The 24,964-nt window shown below is 34.7% G+C and overlaps 1 protein-coding gene across 6 annotated transcripts in view; it reads left to right on the top strand.

The window, feature by feature from the left end:
* UNC13C (unc-13 homolog C) overlaps window positions 1-24,762 on the top strand; it is a 614,642-nt gene extending 589,880 nt beyond the window's left edge. For all 6 annotated transcript variants that reach the window (XM_058737680.1, XM_058737682.1, XM_058737681.1 and 3 more), the window contains 3 exons: window positions 17,369-17,461; window positions 19,629-19,788; window positions 22,923-24,762. In XM_058737680.1, the coding sequence (XP_058593663.1) occupies window positions 17,369-17,461; window positions 19,629-19,788; window positions 22,923-23,208 (539 nt within the window). In that variant the 3' untranslated portion in view covers window positions 23,209-24,762. The remainder of the gene's footprint in view (window positions 1-17,368; window positions 17,462-19,628; window positions 19,789-22,922) is intronic.
* Window positions 24,763-24,964: the final 202 nt, after the last annotated feature.

Below are 24,964 nucleotides of genomic sequence, written 5' to 3'. Positions count from 1 at the left end.
GTTTCCAGTCCTATCATGGGTACTTGTATGTTTATTCTCCAAGACTTTAAATCATACACATATGAAACTTACATTCTACTTTCTTCCCCCACTCCCCCTGCATAATTGAATAATATGCATCCTGTTAGGCTATTTCTCATACACATATTTTCATAACTTATATAGAGATTTCTTTCCCTCTTTTAGTGTGGCTTCATATTTCATAATAAAATATGATTCATTTGCTATTTTACAATTTATAAACATATAGGTTGTATCTAATTTTTTAACCATTATAAAAATGTTGCCATTAACATCTTTAGTCATACATCTTTATATAGATTTAGATATACACACACATATATATGTAATTCATAGATATAGATATAGATATACACACATATATATGTAATTCTGTACAACAGGTTCATAGAAAATGGAGATGACTAGTGTAATATTTTAAGAAACAACCACAATAATAGGAAGGACTTTGTATATGCCACATACTTTTGTTAAGTCTCTTACAGGTAATAACACATTGAATCTTTACAACATTTGAATGAGGCAAGTGCTGCTATTATTTCTGTTTTACAAATGAGGTAATTAAAGCACAGAGAGATTAAGTAACTTGCCCAAGGTCACCCACCTAATAGGTGGTGGAGGCTGCATGCAAATCCAGGTAATATGGCTCAGAGACTGAGGTCTTATCTTCTACGCACACTGCATCGTAACAATGTTGCATCTCCAAAACTTACTTTCCAAATATTTTTTTTTACATCAGTTATCCTACCTGCTTTTCAATAGTGGATATTGTCAAACATTTTAGACAATTATAGTTGAAACTATTTTAATATTGGTGTAACTTCATGATGAAATAAAGTTTGGTAGGAGAAAACACAGGAATATAGGATGAGGCAGAATATTATTAATCGCCAAAATGGGCGGTATAAATAAAAATGCAGAAGTGGCTCCAAGTGACATTGAGCAACATAGACTGGACTGATGGGGAAGCCATGGAGGGGTGGCAGAGCTTGGAGGGGGTAGTACTCGAATACATGGAATAAAGGCTTGTGAAAAGGGATATTGCTGGGTGTGGTGAGAGAGAAATTTGATTATAATTAATGAAGGCAGAATTTCTAAGGCCAAGAGTTACCTAGGGAATCTAGAATTTCCTGTCAAAGCACCAAGAGCCCTTGATTTTAAGAGAAGAGTAACAGGATGGAATCGTATCTGGAGAAGTTTAGTCCTACTAAGTTGTATAAAATATAATTGAAGTACATGAAAACAAAGTGACATCATGGATGGTGACATAGCTATCTAGATATGGTGATAAGGTCCTAAACTAAAAGAGTAGAAAGTCGAAGTAGAAAGTGAATCAAACAAACTATGTGAAGAGTAATGCACAGCATTTAGTTATTATTAGGATCAGCAAATAAAGCAGAAGGAAAGTTCCATACAGTTATCAATGATTTCAGCTTGATGGAAGGAAGAATGGTGTTATCAAGGTTGGTTGGAAATGGACAGGTTGCCAGCTGGAGAGGTGTGAGAACACCTTAAATTAATTTTTGGATTTAATGAGGTTAAGTGAGGGAGAAAACATCAAACAGGAGATTCATTAGACAATTGGCAAAGGAGTTCAGCTGAAAGATCAGGATAAGGACTAGAAATGTACATTTAAAAATTAATGAAGATGACAGTTGGCGGGGGGCGGGGGTGGTGCCTGTGTAGCTCAGTCAATTAAGTGTCTGACTCTTGATTTCGGCTCAGGTCATGATCTTGTGGTCATGGGATGGAGCCCCATGCTGGGCTCTGCACTGACAGTGCAGAGCCTGCTTAGGATTCTCTTTCTGCCCCTCCCCTGTTCACAATCTCTCTCTTTCTCTCATAATAAATAAATATTTTTTTAGAAAGATTACAGTTGAAACTATAAAACCAAGTATTAGGACAAGAGAGGAGAGAGCCAAGGACTGATATGGGGAGTATCACACAACAAAGAGCTGAAATAAGAAAAAGGAGGCTCCAAAGAAGGGTAAGAGTAAACAAGAAGCAAACAGTGAACCAAGAAGGTAGACAGTGAAGAAGGCCAAGTGGGAAGGGACTGCAAGGAGGTAGCCAACTGTATCAAGGTCAAAGACATAGCAAACGGCAAGGAACTGGAAAAAAAATATATATGGTTAATAAAGAGATCATTACGATTCCCAAAATTTCTGTGGAATTATGCTGCAAGATGAGATGACAGGAAACTAAATGAGAAATAAGTGAGAAAATGGACAGTACAGTGAAGAAATTTGAGAATAAAATATGAGAAATAACATATAAAGAAGTCAGAAGACCAGTATAAAGGCTGGTTGAGTTTTTTAAAAATTTGTGAATTAATCTCTGGAGGAATTTATAAGAATCCTGAGAGACTCAGCTATTTATAATCTTTATCAAACCTTCTGCAAAAATGTATGGATGTATTATTTCAAACCCCTGTAATTAGGAGTTTAAAATTCCTATTTATTGAAAAACTTTGTGTTTCAATCAATATTAAATCATATTCCCCTGACACAAGTTTTAAAACCTTGTTTTAATAAGCTTATTTTATTTTGATTATAAAGGTAACATATGCATATTGGAAAACAATAGAAAATACAAAATATAGGGGCTCCTGGGTGGCTCCGTCTGCTGAGCATCTGACTTTGGCTCAGGTCATCAGTTCAAGTTCCACTTGGGCTCTGTGCTGACAGCTCAGAGCCTGGATCCTACTTCAGATTCTATGTCTTCCTCTCTCTCTGCCCCTCTCCCATTCACACACTGCCTCTCTCTCTCAAAAATAAACATTTAAAAAAATATTTTAAAAAATACAAAACGGTATAAAAAAGGAAAAGATTACCTAGAAATTATTAAACTTTTGATAGTTGTCTTATAGTTTAAGTACTTCAAAAGCTTTATATGCATTTATGTGTTCCTTTCATATAGTATTTCAAGCTAAGGATTTTACATGATATTATCAGCTTTGTCACTATTTCATGCTTATCTCCAATCCCATAGATATTTCATAACTTATTGTTTATTCTCGTTACAATATACTTAATTTTATTTTTCAAATTTCAATTAATATTTTAAACAGTTAACTATTTTTATAAGTGTAAATCATTATGTATTTAGAATTACATTTTGATAGAATTCCATCATGTAAATACTAAACCCAAAGTTGTGAATATCTAAAAAACATGTAATACCCAAGTATTTCTCCAACAAACGTTTGTTCCAACTTCCACTCCCATCAAAATGAGATTCGAATTTGATTTTTTCACTAAAGCTCTAGCATTAGGTGGTTGTATTTGCTTAACACGTTTGCTAGTGTAATAGGTAATATGAGATATTTCATTGTATATTAATTTGATTACAAAAAAGTTAAACATTTTCAATACTAACTAATTGAACTTCTCTTAGTGAATTGTCTGGTTATGACCTATATTCACTTATTTACTGGCATCTTAGAGTTTATCAATTTGTATGATTGCTGTACAAATTAAGGGTAGTAACTCTCTATAACATTGCTGCCAACATTTTCTTGATCAATTGCTGAAGATGTCTTTTGACCTACAAATGTTTTCAATGTACTTTCCTTTGTGATTTATTCTTTAAGTCCCAGGAGTCTTTCCACATGCAAATATCAAATTAAAATTTGTCTATATTATATTCTTCTATTAGTTTGATTTTTTTAACTTTTTAATTATCAGAATTTATCTTTAGTATGTGATATATGATGAGAATGTAAACTTTTTATCCCAATAGTAGCCAATTCTTCCACCAATTATTAAGTAATCTTTCCCTTTCCTAATAATGATCCTTTTGCCATTGATATCTTAATTATATTGGAATTCTGTTTCTGGACCTTTTATCCTTTCTCCCTGACCATGTACAGTCCAGAATTAGACCAATTTAATTACTGCTGCCTAATAAAATGTTTTAACAGTTTATAATAATAAATTTTCATTTTTCTTTTTACATATGTTCTTAGTTATATTCATTTAATAAGTTGTGATAAAATGATATTTCTCTTTAATAAGTTCTGCTTTTAATAAGTTCTTAGTTTCTATTAGAATTGCATTTCCAAATGGGCTTTGGATTCTGTTAAAAAAAAAATTAAGCCTTTGGGATTCTAATTAGAATCGCAATAAACCTGTAACTAAATATGCAAATAAGTGACATCCTTAATGTATTTTATCTTAATGTTAGAGATATTTTTCTTTTATTTATAGCTATCTTTTTTTTAAAATTTTTTTTTCAACATTTTTTATTTATTTTTGGGACAGAGAGAGACAGAGCATGAACGGGGGAGGGGCAGAGAGAGAGGGAGACACAGAATTGGAAACAGGCTCCAGGCTCCGAGCCATCAGCCCAGAGCCTGACGCGGGGCTCGAACTCACGGACCGTGAGATCGTGACCTGGCTGAAGTCGGACGCTTAACCGACTGCGCCACCCAGGCGCCCCTATAGCTATCTTTTTATGCCTGAAACAAATTCCATGGTTTTATCACATTTTTAATTAGATTTCAGGATATATATTTATGACATATACACACATACACATTTATTTTGCTGCTTTGATAATGATATATATTGTCATCCAAAATCATATAACTACTTGTTTCTTATGATTTTTATATCTCAAGTTAATTAAAGAAATTCAAGGCAAATAATTTTTGAATTATATTAGTTTTTTTATAAGCATAGTGTTGCGAAAAAATTTAATGTTGCCATTTCAAAGAGCCACACTGTATTTTCTATTTTGAAATCACCGCCTTCATATAAATTTTCAGACCACTGTATTTATTCTTATTTTGCTACCAATTTAAAAGTAGATTTCTAATAGTTAACATGTGGGTATCATACTGGTTATTGTTTTAAAATGAATATTCTTTATCACATTTAGAAACCATCCTCAAAATCTGAATTATGTAAGAGTTGTTATCACGAATGGGCACTGAAATTTATCAAATGTTTTTTGTTTTTTTCTTCAGAATTTATGAGATAATTTTCAGTTATATTTATTAGGATTATAGTTTGAACAAAGTTTTTTTTGGTTAAAATAAACTGTACTTGCTGAGTTGCATTTTATCAATATTTCTTTCAGATTTTTATAGTTATATGTACAAACTAGTTTGGTGGGGTTCTCTTTACATACTCTCTGCGTTAGGTTTTTATCTCAAGGTTACATACACATAAAATTAGTTAGGGAGACTATGCTTTCTCTACTCAAAAAGTGAATTGAAAAAGGAAAAAAAGCCTTATAAGCAGACATTATTATGAATAAATAATGATCTATTCATAAAATGACATAGTAGTTAAAAATGAGTGAACTATAGCAACATCTATTAAACCTCTGAAACCATGTTGACTGAAATAAAGATGTATTTATTCATACACTCCCCTATTAATGATTGTTTCCAATATTTTGCTATAGCAAATAGAGCAATAAAATACCAACACCATTTCGATAGCCATTTTTTATTATGTCTCTTGTTGAGATTTTGAACGGCATTGCATTTAACTTATAGATTAATTTGGAAATTGGGACTTTGATGATACTGTTGCACAGTACATTAGCACGGTACTTCTCTCCATTTATGCAGTTATTTATTTATGTACTACCTTGAATAAAATTAATATTTTACTAAATTTATTTGTAGGTATTTTATTGTCTTATTGCTATTGTAAATGTTTTTTTCCTTACTTCCTAATTGTCTATTAATTGTGCAAAGGAATGCTGTTGAGGTTTCATGTTGATTTTGTAAGCAGCAATGTTACTAAAACTTCTTATTCTGATAGTTTATAGATTTGCTTATGCCTTCTAGGTAAATAATGTCTGCTTATAAGGCTTTTTTTTCTTTTTCAATTCAATTTTTGAGAGGCAGAGCAGGGGAGGGGCAGAGAGAGAGGGAGACAGAATCTGAAGCAGGCTCCAGGCTCTGAGCTGTCAGCACAGAGTCTGAGGCAAGGCACAAACCCTCAAACTTCTACTTTAAGTGTTATTCTTAACCTTTCTCTGACATTTTGTCACTGTGTATATTTGGCAAAAACTTATGAGTACCTCCTACATATTGTGTCAGGCACTAAACATTTGTGACCGTGGCAAAGATATTTTCCTCACAGAGCTTATATTTTGGTGGGCAAGACAGACTAGAAGCACATAAATAATGTATTGCAACATCAAAGAAGTGCTGTGATAAAATAAAAAGGGTAAAAACTCCATCGCCATTTCCTAGTGTTCCAGCTGTTGTAACAAGGAAAGCAGTTCCCCAGAGAGACTAGGTGGGGAGAGGTTCTTAATTAATTATCAAGTTTCTCTCCTTATTTCTTATATTTAATAATTTTCTTGTTTTTCCTTTTATGAATCTTTACATAGTATAAAAACTTCAGGTGAACTTCATATCTAGTTTTGTAGACTTCCTCTGTAATTTTAATTTTTTTCTCCCCAGGATTTATCTTTTTATTCTTCTTTCATTATTGCTAGTGTTGTGTCATTTTAACAAAATATTAAATAGAACCTGTGCCATTGCTAATACCCACAACCCCAAACTCCCAAAATCTCTATAATTAAGAAACTGCCATGAGTATCTTTAAGCTGCTACAAAGCAAATTCTTCATAATCACCTGTTCACACAACAGTTTTTAACTATTTGAATTCACAGTTTTCCTGGAAAAATGGTAACTTACCTCTCTGTAGCTATTACATTACAAGAAGAGAGTACTTCTGTGTAGAAGCCAGGCATAGATCACTACCTATTTAGTTTGATAAGGAAAATCTCCATTGAGTATGTCCATAATTTCATTATTTCACCACTGACTCACCCAATATTCCAACATGAGAACCAAGAGACAAACCTTTGAAAGTTATATTGCCATTAAAGACTTCATTCCTTTTTTTTTTTCAAACGTTTAATTTTGAGAGAGAGAGAGAGAGAGAGAGAGAGAGAGAGAGAGAGAGAGAGAAAGAGAAAGCATGCACAAGTGGGAAAGGGACAGAGAGAAGGGGACAGAGGATCCAAAGTGGGCTCCCTGCTGATACGGGCTCCCTGCTGATGGGAGCCAGCCTGATGTGGGCTTGAACTCAAGAACCTGAGATCACAACCTGAGCCAAAGTCCAACACTCAACCGACTCATCCACCCAGGCACCCCCCAGTTCATCCCTTCTTACTATCTGCCCTCCTGTTCACACATCATCCAAACTTCTGTTCTTTCATCCCTTTATGGAGCTGCTTCATTGTGTGAGGCACAGAGACAGGTGTTCAGAATATAAAACTAAGAAGACTATGCCTGCCCTCATAAATTCAAATCTAATAAGGGATATGTATCTATTTGATATCCATCTGATAGTTACAATAAAATATATTCTTGTATTTAAATGGTACCAACACTCATTGCCATGTTTTATACAACACTTCTCCAGTCTTCTCTGAAAAAATATGTATCTATATATAAAATATAAAAAAGGTTCTTAGCTCTTGAATTTTTGCACATTAATTTGTTTCTTTCACACCTGAGAAACAACTTGGCTAGATTTAAAATTCTAGGATCATAGACTCCTTCATAACTTTGTAGGCATTGTTCCATTTCCTTCTGAATTTTATTTTGTGAGGAAAAATAAAGGCCAGCTGAAATTCTCTCCCATTTCTTCTTGGATATATTTCTTCACCGCCTCTTCCTCCTTTCTTCCTCTCGCTTTTCTTTATCCTCTTCTTTTTACTCGTCTTCTCCTTTCTTCTCCTTTTTTTACCTTTATATATTTTTTTGCTTTATTTTTCTGAAACAAACTGAATTGTTTAAAAATTTGGTTGGGGCGCCTGGGTGGCGCAGTCGGTTAAGCGTCCGACTTCAGCCAGGTCACGATCTCGCGGTCCGTGAGTTCGAGCCCCGCGTCAGGCTCTGGGCTGATGGCTCGGAGCCTGGAGCCTGTTTCCGCTTCTGTGTCTCCCTCTCTCTCTGCCCCTCCCCCGTTCATGGTCTGTCTCTCTCTGTCCAAAAATAAATAAAAAACGTTGAAAAAAAAATAAATAAAAAAAAAATAAAATAAAAATTTGGTATCTTTTAGCTCCAAAAATTTACTTTTTATTATGGCTCCACTTTTTATACCGGTTTCTTCAGGAACATCATTTCTAGTGATAGGCTTTCTCCTTTGAGTCCTTGAGATATTGTTACCCTTTTCTTATGCTATGGATTTTCTTCTTCAGAAACCCCCTACTAAGTTTTGTATGTTTATTCATTCTCAAAGAAAATGACCTATTCAGGTAATACATTCAGGTAAACCAGTAAGATAAATAGCCACTTCTCAGCACTATTTGGTCACTGATACATCCAACATTTGCAGCTAGGGGTGCATAGATCAAATAGTCCCTAAGGCCCTGTTTAGTTCTAACATCCTTTTATTTTAAAAACTATTCATATTTTTCAATCTCAAAATGTATCTTTTTTTTATTTTAGAGAGAAAGAGATAGAGCATGCATGTGAGCAAGTAGAGGAGGGCAGAGGGAGAGAGAGAATCTCAAGCAGGCTCTGCACTCAGCACAGAGCCTGACATGGGGCTCAATCCCAAGAACTGTGAGATCATGCTTTGAGCAGAAATCAAGAGTCAGATGCTCAAGTGACCGATCTACACAGGTGCCCCTCAGTCCTAAAATATTTCAAGTTAAAATAACTAAACTTTCCAAAACAATTCTAAAAGGCTACCCGGCTAGCACAGTGACTTAATTCAAAGACTTGACACTTATTTCAAAACTTATTAATCACTGATGAATTTCACAGCAACACACTTCAGCGTGTTTTAGCTGTGGAAACTCACTGAAGTAAAGCAGGAATATGTTTCGATCAGTAATAAGTTTAAAGATAAAGCACAAAGATCTAAGAAACCATATTGTTCCAAGAAGCAAAATTAATTTAAATATACATTTGAATGATTACTATGAAGTTTAATGGGTAAAATACTGGAGAGTTTAAAATAAAAAGTTACCAATGCAAGCTAAATGCTATCACATAAAAACATATAATCTTACATACACATTTGCTATCCATCTATGTAGTATGGTGTTTATCTTTCATTTCACATCTTTACTGCATTTTAGTTCAGCAATATTTTAAATGCCATAAAACAAAACAAAACAAAACAAAACAAAACACCAAGACAGAGTTTGCTGTTTCTTTTTGATGTGACAGAGCTGGGAGGGAAGAAAAGAAGCTATTTAATAAGCATGGGATATACTGTACCCTATTAGCCAGAGATCTGAAATCAAATCCCAATTTTTCCATTTAGTGATTTTGACAAGGAACACCTAGGCCCCAGTTTTACTATCTGTAAAATATATGCATTACCTTTATCTAATATCAAAGCAAGATCTTATACCTAATGCACTTAATGCAATGTCTGCCAAACATAAATGGTTATATATTATAACCATTATAGTTACCCATTATAATTACCATGAACTTCTTCAAATATATATTAAACACTGTGGAGTTAATGAGTAAAGAACAGGGAATAAACAGGAGGAAAGCCCAAGAAGGGGTAAGAGAAGGATACAGGTTCAAGTCAATAAGCCACTTCCTGGTTTATTCAACCCCCATCTTTTTTTTTTTAAACATATCCTAAAGGTTTTATTTACCATCTTTTATCTACCATCTTTATTTACCATCTTTGATGATGTCTAACAACTCAAGGGAAGTAGGCTACTCTCCCACCTGGAGTCATAAACCTGCCAGCTCTGATATTCAACTGTGACATTGCCAGAATGGTTGTCCCTCATGAAGTCCTCATGCCCCTCCCCCTTTGAGAGTTCCACCCAAAATCCATGGGAACAGATTCAACCCCGCTTCTGAGAGGCTTAGGCGCTTTGGCTAATATATAGGAGTCACCTGAGAAGCTATAATATTTTTCAACTAATATTTTACAAGATGCTTATTGAGGACGTAGGGGTAATTATCGACTTAAAATATCACATGAATAATCATTATTAAATGTTTACAGTATTATTTATTCCCTCCCAGAATATGCAAAAACTATGGAGGATGAGAAGCTACCTCTTTTAGAGTTATAATGGTATGTCATAATCTGATGGTAATTAGGATCTTTTATCCTCAAAAGCTGCTCTTCTAAAAAAGACTTCAAATAAAGCAAGCAGTTCTTTCATCCTCCACCATGCCAATGTTTATTCACATAAGCTGTACTCATTCCTGAAGTGGAAAGCTTGGTAATCATGACCTACTAATGTTGGTGACAAAGGACACATTTCAGAAGCCCACGTGTTGGTTTGAGACACAATCGTCTAATTCCTATGGATTTTGAATAGTCAGGATTATGTAACAGGCATAGCCTGTATTTAAATTCTCATTCAGTGCTCATAAAAATTGTTAAATAAATGAATAAAAACCACCATATTAGGTGATTTTTATATTCCATTCCATGGGAAATGGGATCTCTTATATGCTTCCTTTCCCTATTTGAGGAATAACTGTCTGATCAATATATATTTTCTTCAACTTGAAAATGCTTTTGTTTAATTCCTTTCTTTTATCCTGGGATAGGCAATCAACAGATTTCACTGAGTACAAATGCTAGACAATCAGATTCAAGGCTATGGCAAACCAAACCTGCCAGATGGGAGGAAAAGTGTATTGCAAAGTATAACACACATGTAACTTACATCTCACTTAAGTAAGCAACTTCTATAGTTTCAGCACCTGCAAAAGTAGTAAATGAATCAGTTCAACCATATGTACACAGTCCCCACTTTACTGAACAAACTGCAACTCTGCAAAGCAATTTTGCTAATTAATAGGGAAAATTAGGATTTATTCATGACTTCTGAAAACATTTTGTCAAAAGACACAAAACCTTTTACTGTCAGTTATAAATGTATAGGAAAATGAATAGTAAAACACTTAACACACTGTAATTGGAAATACTAGAAACATTGCGAATTCAAGTGTTTTATTTCTTTTTAAAATCTTATCAAGACTAGTTTGAATAAATCTCACTAGTCTCATCAAGACTAGTGAGAACTAGTTTATTCTCACCACGTGCCTTGGTGGAATGTCCTCCTCCATCCAAAGTCCGGATCCATTACTGATAATTTATCCTTTCTACTTGCAATGTCATAACATCCCATAGTTCCTTTGAGGCTTTTCCTCTAGTGTCACTTCCACCAGGACATCTTCATCTCCTTGTTCATTTATGTCAGTAAGTTCACTTTCACTGAGTTTCCAGCTGCTTCTCTAGTCTCCCCATTGGTGGTAGTGTCAACATTCCCAAGCTCTGTAATCATGTCAACTAACTCCTTTACATTCTATGCAAATTCCACTCCAGTGTTACCACTTTTTCTTTCTTTGCTGCACTTCCATCTTTGCTGACGGATTCCCTGTTTTGATCATCCATGTTTGTAAAATATGACATGGGTTTATCACTGGGAATCAAGGCAGCAACACACCTACACCCCTTGCTGTGTGTAAACTGAACGGATGAACACTACCAGACTTTGAAAGAAGCAACGTAGTTGATTACTGATGACAGATCTGTTATTTAGGTTGTGATTTGTGGACTAAAATACTAGCAAGAATATTTGTTCCTTATGCAGTGATACACATTTTCTATACCATGGTAGCTGAAATCTGAACCTGTTTGTTGGGAGAGGGAGGTTATTTAATTAAACCCTGGGAAATGAAATCTGGGCATATCACACTGCAAAGTGAGGACTGCTTGCACATTTAATCAAGGAATTGGTCATTAGTACCTATCAAAAGAATACCATAAATTTATTATATAATTGGAGATAAAAGGTATGAATTATTCATAGAGGTTTCCTGCCCCTATGGAATGTAGTTAGGAAGGAAAAAATCTGCATAATTAACTACATTACCAGGTATAACCTGGTTGCTAGGGAGTGGTATCAACACCTGGCCATGGATACAGGACCTGGAGTCCTAAAGTGACAATCGTGAATAGCATAACTATTAAAGCAATAATGGCAATAATGAAAAACCCTTTTAAACTAGTTCCTTCCTAATTCCATTTGTTTAGGGCTGTGACACTAATGTGACACTTGTATTTTTCATGCCTATGTTTGACTTAACTGAGCAGTAAATTTCACATTCTGTGTAAGAAAAGGAAATGTGTATTTTTAGAGTCTAGTAAATGTTTCCACCCAGGCAGTTTCACAGAAGTGTTCAGGTACTGCTGAGTATATAAGTATGATTTTTATTATTATTTTTCTTCCCAATGCAGCTGTCCCTATCTCCTTAGGAAACACACACACACACACACACACACACACACACACACACAGCATGTACAAGAAGACTGAAGAAAAGCAGTTTGTAAAAGGGGATAACTTGTATCTGTGCATTTAAACAGTACCTTTTAAGAGGTTTTAGGCAAGTTTCTTAAGCTGTTGTTCTAAAAGAGCATAAAAATTTTCTTCCAAATAAGGACAGCAGACAGAAACCCAGTTTCCTTGCTAGAATTTTCTATTTTCTACCATAGAAATCTCTCAAATTCTATAACAACACAATTAAAGACTTTAAATTACTTGGTGATTAGAAACTCAGACAAAGAAATGACACCTCCTGTTGAGTGCTTTGATGGAAGCCTTTTGCACTTACAAATACATTAAATCAGTAACTTGCCTGACCATCATTTCATGATGTTTACTGTGGGAAGAAAACAGCCACTGCTGCATCACTGCTCATAGAATACATAGAAGATGATCCATAAAAGTTTTAACCACAAACCCAGACACTGATCGGGCTCTGATCCTTAGTGAAACAAGAGGCAAATATGCAACTTGGATGAATTTTCCATGTTGCTCAGAGGCCTTTTCTCATGGACTGTGATTTCAACAATAGTGAAAAAAACAGACAAAACATTTTTATTAATCAAGAAAACTCATTTCACCAGATTCTCGGTTAATAAAACATTTCACATTATAAAGAGGGAGTTTTCCCTATTAGACATTTGAGGGCTCTACATATCTGCTATCTCTATTCTTTTCAACCCAGAAAGTCTTAGTGAAGAAAGGAGAATTCCAAAGTTTTTGGGCAGAATGTCCATCACTCTGGAGTTCTTTACTTAGAGTCCTTGATCTAGATAATCATAATATCCATGGATTTTTTCCATAATTTTTGTATGTGGGCATTATGCATGAATCTTCAAGGAATTTAAAAACTTTGAAATATTCTCTTATTAAGAATTGAATTATTATCATAATAAACTTGAAACCATTTACTAGCAGCTGTTAAATGCAAGACTTAATATAGTCTATATACATTTTTTAATTATCTCTTTTTAACCTCACCGCAATGCTGCCAGGTAAGTAGTTTTATCCCTGCTTTAAAAATAAGAAAATGAAAGTCCATAGAATTTTAATTAAGTGTTATCTCAGTGACTGAGAGCATCTTCATAATCAAAGCAGTCTGATTCCATTGCCCAGGATTTTATAGTATTTGAGGAAATCACAAGTGCAGATTATTCATAGGACAAAAAATGAAAATATTTTTGTAGTAGAGGTGTTTGGACAGGGCTTCATAGGATAATGGATAAAGGGTATTCCCAACATGTGGTTTGTCTTGGTGAAAACATGAAGAAAGTTTTCAAGAATTAGGCTCATGAGAACAGCATGGACCAACAACACAGATTAACTAAAAGATCATCATAAGCATCCTAGGAGGGGTGCCTGGGTAGCTCAGCTAAGCGTCTGACTCTTGATTTCAGCTCAGGTCATGATCTTAATGGTTTGTAAGTTCAAACCCCACATGGCATTCTGCACTGACAGTGCAGGACCTGCTTGGGATTCTCTCCCTCTCTCTCCCCCTCCCCTGCTCACATGTAGTCTCTCTCTCTCAAAATAAAAAAAAAAAAAGCATCCTAGGAAAGCACTGGGTTTTTAGGACTCGATACATGGTACAGTGAGATGTAAGTGTGAGTCTTTCCACAAGAGAATGTAGTGATGAGAATGATCCATCTTTTACTCAAATGAGAAGAATTATTTCTAAAAATAAATCTGATTGTGCCACTCATGGCCAAAAACTTAAGAGACTTCTCAGCAGCTCTGGGATAATGTCTAAATACTTCTAAATGGCATTCAAGATACCAAGATTTTCTTTAAGGTTTCCTCTTGCTACTCCTTCATCTATGCTCCATCCATCCTGAACTACCTGCAGTTTCCAGGACCCACTATCCTGTCTTATGCTTCCACATGTGTGCTCATGCTATCTCCTTTAGCCCCTTTGTCTAAAAGATGAATTTCAACTCAGCCTTCAGGACCCTCCTTCAGGATTTTCTCCCTTGTAAAATCCATAACAATAATAGTGGTTAAGTAGTGTCTTTATTTTAAGCTCTACTCCTCCTCCCAAAGACTGTCTCATTGTTCCACAAAACAAACTATTGGGAAAATACCAGAAGCATTTTCATTTAAATTATGAGCAAATCAAAAAACGTTAACTCTGTTAACCAAAGTCCCAGCAGGAACTGAGGGACTGAGGTTAACTGAGATTTTTTGGAAAGGATTTAATAAAGAAAGTATGTAGAAAGGTATGGGCAAGGGATATAAAGAAACCAAAAGGAATAGTGAACTATTGAACTACTCCTTGCATTAACAGTAACAAGAGAGGAAGCAGCAGCTAGAACCAGGAAAAATACTGTCACATAGTGAGAGCAGATGGAGGGGAACTGTGATATTTGGTTGTGGGATTTTGCCAGCACAAGGTGAACCCACAGGAAGGAGACTAAAGAAAAAAATACCTGAACTCTCTTCCCTCCTTTTCATGTTTTGCCAGCACTTCCCATTGGCCAGACCCAAATAGACACTAGAGTGTAGAGACATCACTGAAATTGTCAGCCTCTGAGGGCAGAGGGCAGTGTGGAGAAGGGTGGAAAATGAATTTGTAGAGTCAAATGGAAGTTAACAAGCACATCTACTTTTAACATTATCATGGAACCATTAATTTTAAAGAGATAGTCCAGGCACACTCTGTGGCTTGTTGTCCCCCCATTTTGGTCAGGTCATACTGTCTGCTAAGGAAACCACTAATTCAAAAATGAAATGACCAGCTTGCTAGCACTTCCTAGGCTTAGGAGTATTTGTCTTGGAGTTTTCTTCCCTTTACCAGGTAAAGAAAGCATTTCCTATCCTCCCCCCCTCCCTTTCTTTGTTTCAATCCTTTTATTATCAGAGGAATGGGATGGGTGGGGGGCAGGGAGTGAAGTCCTTGTGGTGAACTAGCTCTTAGCAGGTCCTGTTGAGAGGTTTTGGCCCGAAAGTGATTCTCTGAAGGTAGAACTTGGAAGTCTCTTAGAACTTTTATTTCCAGCTTTGGTCATTAACCAATTTTTTTTACAAAAAGTTAAGATTCTGTTAATCTCATATATCGCATATGAGAGGATAAATTGTTAAGATCTCTATTGGATAGTTCATGGATTGGAAGAACAAGTATTATATGCATACTACACAAAGCAATCTAACGATTTAATGCAATCTCCATCAAAATACCAACAGCATTTTTCACAGAACTAGAATAATCCTAAAATGTATATGGAATCACAAAAGACCCTTAATAGCCAAAACAATCTTGAAAAAGAACAAAACTGGAGGCATCATAATCCCAGATTTCAAGATATACTACAAAGCTATAGTCATCTTAACAGTATGGCACTAGAACAAAAATAAACACATAGATCAATGGAAAAGAATAGAAAACCCAGAAATAAACCACAGCTATACGGTCAATGTTTGACAAAGCAGAAAGAATATCCAATGGGAAAAAGACAATTACTTCAACAAATGGTGTTGGAAACACTGGACAGCTACATGCAAAAGAATGAAATGAGACCACTTTTTATACAATATATAAAAATAAACTCAAAATGGATTAAAGACCTAAATGTGTGACCCGAAACTGTAAACATCCTAGAAGACAGCATAGGCAGTAATTGCTCTGATGTTGACTCTATTAACATTTTTCCAAATATGTCTCCTGAGGCAAGGGAAAGAAAGCCAAAATAAACTATCAGGACTGCACCATAATAAAAATTTCTTCAGAGTGAAGGAAACAATCAACAAAACGCAAGAACAAGCTAGTAAATGGGAGAAGATATTTGCAAATGTCATAGCTGATAAAGGGTTAGTATCCAAAATATATAAAGAACTTATACAACTCAATACCAAAATAATAATAATCCAATTAAAAAATGAGAAGACATGAATAGACATTTTCCCAAAGAAGACATATAAACTTATGAATAATAAGTATTCTTTATAGTTTGGTTATAATAGCAAAAGATTGGAAACCAAATTATGTTTCACTAAATTATGATATATTCATATAATGGAATAAAGGTCAAACATTATTTTAAATGTTTTAAATAGTTTAATGTTTTAATTATTTGTAAACCTTTCAGTGATTTATTTTCATGCAAGTACTCATTGAACAATTACATCATAGTTAGTGCTGTAATATCCGAGGGTATATTAAAGAACAAAGGATAGCTTTATACATACTGAAATGGAATCATCTTAATAACATAGTTTTAGGTGAAAAAATAGGGGTAATCCTAAGGATAGAACATGTGCTCCTATTTGTGGGGAAAAATATGTATGTTCACACATGTTAATAGATGTGTATATATTAAGAGGTTGGTGTTATTATCCCTTTTTGACAAATAAGAAAACAGACTGGAGAAAGTGTCAAATTCTGATCAGCGAATCAGTAGTGATATAATTATGATTTGAATTCAAATGTATCTGACACCAAATCACAGGCACTTTCCAGTACAGCATGTTAACCCTTCACTAACCTTTACCAGGGGAGATAGACTATGCGTTTTTATTCCATGAATAGACCTTGCAAATATACATTATAGAACTTATCACACTATATTGCAGCAATGTGTTCATAGGTTGGTCTCTCCTGGACTGCTTCAGACTTCATGAAAGCAGGTGTTCTATAGAGCCATCTTGGTGGCCCCAGTGCTTTGGCATGGCATTTTGTAGAAAAGCTCTTACAGGAAATAAAAGCAATAATACATCTTTGTCCATAAGCAACAAATAGAGCTTAATTAAGTGCTTAGTAGGCAACTGCAAGTTCTTTTAATGGTAATACTACTATACTAACAAGGTATCTTATGATATCTGTGGACCATATGAAAGTTTAGCTCAGTGGGCTCAAAATGATTATACCAAAGCCTCACATCTCCATAGCAAGTTAGGGAACATTTATCAATACCTATTATGTGCTATTAATGAAAAGAACCATTCATTTCCATGAATACACTTTAAAGTCCCTAATGCAGAAAATGTGCATGTCTATTATTAAAGTAGCCTGAAAGTTCAAGCCAGTAAATATCTGTTTGTTTGCAGGTCGCCCCTCCAAAGATTCAGTGGGTCAGATTTCTGTTCATGTGGACATCACCACTACCCCAGGAACTGGAGAGCATAAAGTCACTGTAAAAGGTATATATTGAGTCCAGATACATCAGTCTAGTAGACTTTAACCTTTGTAATAATATAAAAAATACAATTTTTTTCTGAGATTTATTTTTAAAAATATTTAATGATTTTAGGACATGCTCACAATTTTTTCCTGAAACCAGAACATTTGATCTAAAACTGAAAAAAAAATCAATGGCACAGATATTTAGCCTATATTATCTGAAATATCTAAATGGTTTAAATACACTGTTGATTACATGTCAAAACTATATACATTGAACATTGTCTCTAGTTGATGCTAGAATATACATTGAAGATTGCTGCTATGGTTGGCTCCTTAACCTGTGAAATTTTATATGTTAGGTCAGTTTATGCTTACTGATGAGGTTTTGGGGAGATGGGGGTTTGTGGGGTCCAGAGGCAAAGACCAAGAAAGAATTCTTGAAGAGGTCTTTGGTGTAAAAAGGTGATTTTATTAAAGCACAAAGACAGGGCCTATGGGCAGAAAGAGGTGCACTGCAAGTGTGGGGGTGATCTTTTTATGGAGTTGGGGGAGATAAAGTCAAGTAGGAGTTTCCAAAGAGACTTTCACATGCTAAAGACTTACTGCAGGCCTGGCTATTGCCAAGCTAAGGTTGTTTTTCCCTCTAGCAAGGAATTAACATTAAGACAGTAGGGAGTTCCTAGACTTGGGCCTATTGATAGGATTGCATTTTTCTGGTTAACTGGTGGAGATGCCCATCAGTTTAACCATTTGTGGGGTTTTTTTGTTTGTTTGTTTTGGATTGTTTGTTTGTTTATGTCCTTTCTTGTTTTGGTGTAGCTGGGAGTGTCCAGGAATGTCATACGAGTCCCACCTGGGGAAGGGGTTCTGTTAGCCTGCACTTTGCCCTCAGCTTTCCTCAAGCTCCCTCATCATTACTATTCACATTACTTACCTATTTACTTCTTTTTCTACGTGATTTCCAAAACTGTTTTGTTTTGTTTTGTTTTGTTTAATGACTAGTTCAGTCTATTGGTTTTACACTGCAAAAATACAATCTGAACGCTGGGTCATTTTTAAGGTGAAATTTAATGGTTAATATTTTGCTCCATAGAACCATATTCTCTATTTTATATCATTATAGACTTAGTCACATTATCCACCTTAGTAAGAACCATGTCCTTCTAACACATTTAAAACTGCATTACCTAGTGTATGTTTGGATTATAAAAGTAACACTGCTATAGTCTATAAAAGATTATGTACGGTATTGGTAAGTGGGAATGCCTACCTACACATGTCAGTCTTTAAATATTTTTCAAAAATATTTTGACTCTATTTATCAAATGCCCAAAGTTTTATGAAACTTCTACTTAACTATTTTAATTATAATATACTTTTTTAAAAGATTTTCAAAGGATGAACAAAAGTATACATATGAGAATCTACACTGAAGAATTATGATGCCTGAAATTAGGAAACAGCCATAACATTTACAATAGGTGACTGGTTAAATACAGAATGGAATATCCATATAGTTAATTGGAACATATATAATTAATGAGAAAGCTATCCATGATAGACTTTAAATATATATATATGTATTACATAAATAATATATAAATTATAAAATATTACAATATATATGTATATATGTATACATATATATATACACACACACACATATATATGACTATATTACATTGATCCCATTCTGTATATAAAGTAATTAAATACTGAAAGTATACGTACCAATGTATTAAGTCATTTACTCTTACTGATAAAATTATAGACTTTATCTTAAACTATTTTTTATTTTCTGTATATTTTCTAGGTAGTTCATGAACATGTCTTCATTTTTCATATGAAAAACATCACATTTTTACTTAACCAATAGAGCTTAATTAACTGAGAGGAATGATAACATTTCAGTAGTAACAAATGACATTTGAATTACAACTAACTTTTTACCATACCAATGCCACACAGCTTAGAGCTTAAAGCTAAATCAAGTACATTCCAGAGAGTAAATTGTTTGTTCTTCAAGGATATTTTCTTATCAGTGGAGTAAGGGCACTATCAAGTTCAAGCTATGGTTTGATACATCATTTTTTTACAAGTTTACTCTGAGGACCAAAGGGGAGGCTAAGATTCCACACATTTGTTTGCTAACATTTAGTATTCCTTTCCTCTTTTGGTTTTTAGTGATTGCTATTAATGATCTTAACTGGCAGACCACTGCAATGTTCAGGCCCTTTGTGGAAGTTTGTATACTGGGACCCAACCTTGGAGACAAGAAGAGAAAACAAGGCACAAAGACAAAAAGCAACACATGGTCACCCAAGTACAATGAAACATTTCAATTGTAAGTCCTCACCCGACTCATCTATTCAGCCAGGCAATAGCTATTGTACATCTTAAACGTATTGAGCTGTTTAGGGTAGGAATGGCACTGGGCTTTGCTAAGGAAAGCAAAACCTATAGTTTTAAGTATTCCTGTTGATCTCTCATCCCTGGCAAATTAAGACAGCTATGATTTTACTTTCCTCCCACTGCTCAACAGCTGTTCAGTGTCTACCATGCATCAGGCCAAATTCTAGGAGTTTGGTATATATAACAGGAGGTCTCTCTTCTCATGGAAGTTACTCTCTAGAAGTGAGGAACACATGGTAAACAAATCACAAATAAACAAAAAGTTATCACTTGATAGTGACTACTACATAGAGAATTGAAACAGGCTGATGTAATAGATTGGTTGATTGGGTGCTTAGATTGGATGTTTGCAAAAGCCCCTCTGAGCATGTGGTGTTTAAATTAAAACTTGTAGGGGGAAAAAGAAAGAACCAGTCATGCAAGGATGTGGGTTGAGAGCATCTCAGGCCAAACACAATTGCTAGTGCAGAGACTAAGGTGGGAGCACACCTGGCATATTTAAGAAATAGTATACGGTAGGCAAGGGAATGAGATGAAATGAGTTTGAAGACTTGACCAGAGTACAGGGACACAGGACTTTGCAGTCAGGGTAAAGAAGACTAGACTACATTACAAGTTTAATAGGAGGCCTTGAAGAATTTTCAGATAAGAAAATGAATGATCTCATTTATATCTTTAAATGATTATTCTGTTTGCTGTATAAAAATAATAATTATAGGGAAACAAGACCAAACATGTGAAAAGAAGTTCGAAGTCTTTTGCAGTAGTTCTGGCAAGAGGTAATACTGACTCACCAGATGGTAGTAGGAAAGTGGAAGTAAATAGTAGAGAGATGGAAAGAAGAGGAAAGATTCTAGGTATGTACTGGAAGTAGAATCTATAGAACTTCCAGTCGACTCGAGGTAGCACATGAAAGAAAGAACATATGATTAGGTTCCTGAAAACATTTAATTTAGGATAATTCAAGATAGCCTTATTTACAAAGGAATTTACTAGGATATGAGAATGGAAGGACTATAAGCAATAGTGATATAATCTGAGGCCAGGAGTGGCCAGGTTATTCCCCCTACTGTACGTGAAGGAGAGGAAGACTGGTTACTAAAACTGGGAAAACAAAAATTTCCTATGTCATCAGCCACCTCAAAAAGAGTAATGGCCTTCTAGGGATGGACAGTATCCTAGAGGCAGCATCACAAAAAAGGAGCCAGGGAAATAGACTCTGACCTTATTCTCATCATTACTTCTGATTTCCTGAAGTGCCTCCCTTGTCGCCAAAACCAACTAGAAGCCTCAGTATGAAGAAACTTCATTGATATAATCCTTACAGGTCAGCATTCTATTGCAAAGTACAACAAGAAGGATGAAAAATATATCCAGTTGAGGCAAATACAAGTATCTGGCACTGAATGAAATCAAAGATGACCTCTAGGTTTTTGGCATAAGCAGTGGGTAGACAGTGATTTACTGAGATGAGGGAATCAGGACAAGAGATGAGGAGATCAAGTACTGTTTTAAGTCTACTAATTGGGAAATGCCTGTAGTTCATTCCAGAAGAGGTATCACATATATTGTTGGATACAACTTGAGAATCATCTGCATGTAGATGTAATTGCATGAATCTAGATGAGCTGAGCTATAATCAAAGAGAGGACACTGCACCAAACCTTGGGGTTTACATACACATGCACACATGCTTACCGAAATACTTTCTCACTGGTTTGGTCCTCTTTGCTTGTTTGTTTCACATTCTTAGTTTCCCAGAGACTTTTCAGCACACTGAATTCTGAAAACTAAACTCTGTTACCACTCATTAAACTTAGCCAACCTACCACATCTATTAAAATGGCTCTAAGAGATTAATCATATCCATAATACTTCCTAATAAACCAGCTCACAAGATTCCACATATCTATCTCTCTAAATTATATGCAAATTTTGATTAAATTAAGTTTCTAGGAATTACTTGAATCACACAACATTCAGATATAACACTGTGAGGTACCAAGACCATGATTCCGGGAAAAAGACAGCATTATGATACATTTTAATTCTTCAGAAGATCTGGTTCCTATCATATTCTGCACTTCTATACTTACTCATCAGGCTTCCAGTTTCTTTCACATTATTTCGGTTGTGTCTGAAGTACGTACACACTTCAGTTATCAGTGTTGCCAAGAAACAAAAGTTTGACACTGCAAATGTTTGATCTAAAAAAAGTCACCTAGAAAAGGAAGGGATTTGGAAGCTTCTACTGCTGAGGAACAGATGTGCATTCATTAGAAAGTCAAGGATATCTGAGAATGAAGTAAAATAAGGGGCAGGGGAGGATTATTCTCAGTGTATTACCTCTCAGCCTTCTTCATTATCTTCAGTTCTGCACTGCCAAGTTGTTATTAGTGGAGGACACCCTCAGCCCCACACTTGACAGGTGTCTAACTGTTGCCATCAGAAAGAACTGGCATTGAAGCATCACGCTCCACTGGGACTGATTTACTCTGGAGATTTGTATCTAATTTGGCATCTTGTGAATAATCTTGTTGTCTGTGTTAGCTTGATAGTCTGTGTTGTTTATTCTCCAGAGAAAAGGCTCCTAGATATAATAGTATATCCAGGAGCCTGAGGTAAAGAAAAGAAAATATAACTCATGTTGAAATGGCATAGAAATTCTTCCAAGAACTACCCTTTACCTTGGCCAAGCCCCCTAGTAACCCCATCCTACCCCTATATCAGTGAGAAGACCATGCCTCCAAGAATTAAGTATAACAGATTTTAATTAAAGTTTATATTAATATGTTCAATATCAAGATAATAAAGTATATTCATACTGACTTCCCATTTTTATCTAGGGAAAGAAATTTTTAAATTAGATTGCTAAGTGATATCTATGTAAAAACAATCTACATAAAATGTAAATGATATTTACATCAGAATTAAAACACAATGATACTCTATTTGCCAAATAGTATTCCGAGGAATGTATAAAATTTTCAACAATATTTTAGAACCTTATTGATCCCTAGGTGAAGTAAAATTTTTGCTCAAAATTCTCTTTTTTAATCCACATAGCATTCTGGGTAATGAAAACCGGCCAGGGGCTTATGAACTTCATCTATCAGTTAAAGATTACTGCTTCGCCCGAGAAGATAGAATTATCGGAATGACGGTAATTCGGCTACAGAACATAGCAGAAAAAGGAAGCTACGGGGCATGGTATCCCCTTCTGAAAAATGTCTCCCTGGATGAAACTGGTTTGACTATCCTTAGAATACTCTCTCAGAGGACCAACGATGACGTGGCTAAAGAATTTGTAAGACTGAAATCTGAAACAAGATCTGCTGAAGAGAGTGCTTGAAACAAATACTGCAAGATATCATCTTCAAGAATTCATAAACTATAACTGTTTGACTACTGCATGCATGTGCAAATACATGGGAATGTTTAATAGTTCACTATGTTTCAGTGTTTGCCAGTACTCAGTGTCCACAAAGTATGTGGAAAACTTGCCGAACTTTTTATACCAATTCTGGTCTTTGGGAAATAAATGTTCCATGAAGTGCCAAAATTATGATGTAAAGTGAAATATCCAGCATATCTTTTAAAATGTTTCATTTCATTACCAGTTCTCATCCTTTAAACATACTAAAACACAATTAGGTGTTTTTTGTTTTGTTTTGTTTTTGGTTTGTCCATTGTCTTTTAAATTAGCTTATATTGCCCATAGATCAGAAGGCATTTGTTACCCACATTCTGTTTTATTTAGACTTACCTCATTGTAGATGTCATACAAAGAACTTTTTCTATCATAACTAGAAAAACAGTCACTTCTAGAAAGTGTTTGTAATTTTATAGTTGCAGATCTATTGTGATGATTTTTGCATACAAATTAAAATAGAAAAGGTGGGAAATATTTTATGCTGACCAGTTTCCAACCTTTCTGAAATATCACTGTGAAGAAATGCTATTAAAGCAAACTTATACAAAGCAATGCTAAATAGAGTTTGTTAACAATGTTTGATATATTGACAAAACTTTGTTCTTTAAAACTGCCAAGGTCACATCACATTTGTAAAAAAGGCAAGTTGATGCATTTGCCATCTAGCACTATGTCTTGGCTTTACCAAATTTCATTCTTTAGAAAGTCATTGGATTAAGGGTTTAGAAATGCAATGGAAGGTTTGTTTCTTCAAATTACCTATAATAAGTAACTATACTGTTAGTGTTTTCCCTCTGACAGTTATGACTATCTCCTTATTTATTTAGCACTATAATCATTTAATTGCTTTTTTCTTTTTAAAACTAGTCAACAATTTGTACTGAATGCAGCATTACTATATATTGCACTGGAGCAAAAAGACATGTCTTCATCTATTTAATGAAAAATGTAAAACAAGGTCTGAGAAATTGCTTCTAATTTTGTAATTTATGTTATTTATGAGCACAAAGGCATAAGATACAATAAGAAAACAACTTAGTACAGCTTGGTACATAAAAAATAACTAGATTGGATTTTCATTATGAAATAGTTTATGAATATTTGCATTTTCTGTGTTTTTATGGTTTGACTTTTTAGAGTCTGTATCTAAATACTTGGCTGTACAACAGTACTTCGTAATTGTACTTATGGTCATAACTGTTAGTGGACAACATACACATGCAGAAACAAGAATCTGTTACAATGATTGTGTTTTGTGAATAAGCTGGCCTGATATGCTAAGGACAGAAATGAATAGTATCATGACTCTCAGAACCATTCTGTTACTGGATGTAAAAACACATACGGGAGACATCCACTATTTCATGTTAAATTGTTAGGCAATTGCTTTGTTAATGACTTCTTCAAACGCATAGTACAATACTATCCTCTGGCATATGCATTAATAAATGGATGTTTATTGAACACACATAACACTGTTGTATTTTCTGCCTTTTAATTTCATTTATACAGCATAATTTCATTCCTTAGGAAGAAAAACCCCAGACCTTTTTTACTGGATATAACATAACACTTTTCACATTATATGGTTCTACTCTCTCATTAAAATTTGAGAAACTTTTTCCAGGAGTTGTATTCATGGAAACAGCTACATATTACAAGATCATGACACTGA

Source organism: Neofelis nebulosa, chromosome 7, assembly GCF_028018385.1.
Source record: "Neofelis nebulosa isolate mNeoNeb1 chromosome 7, mNeoNeb1.pri, whole genome shotgun sequence".
Taxonomy (NCBI): Eukaryota; Metazoa; Chordata; class Mammalia; order Carnivora; family Felidae; genus Neofelis; species Neofelis nebulosa.
This window is presented reverse-complemented; position numbering and strand designations above follow the sequence as displayed.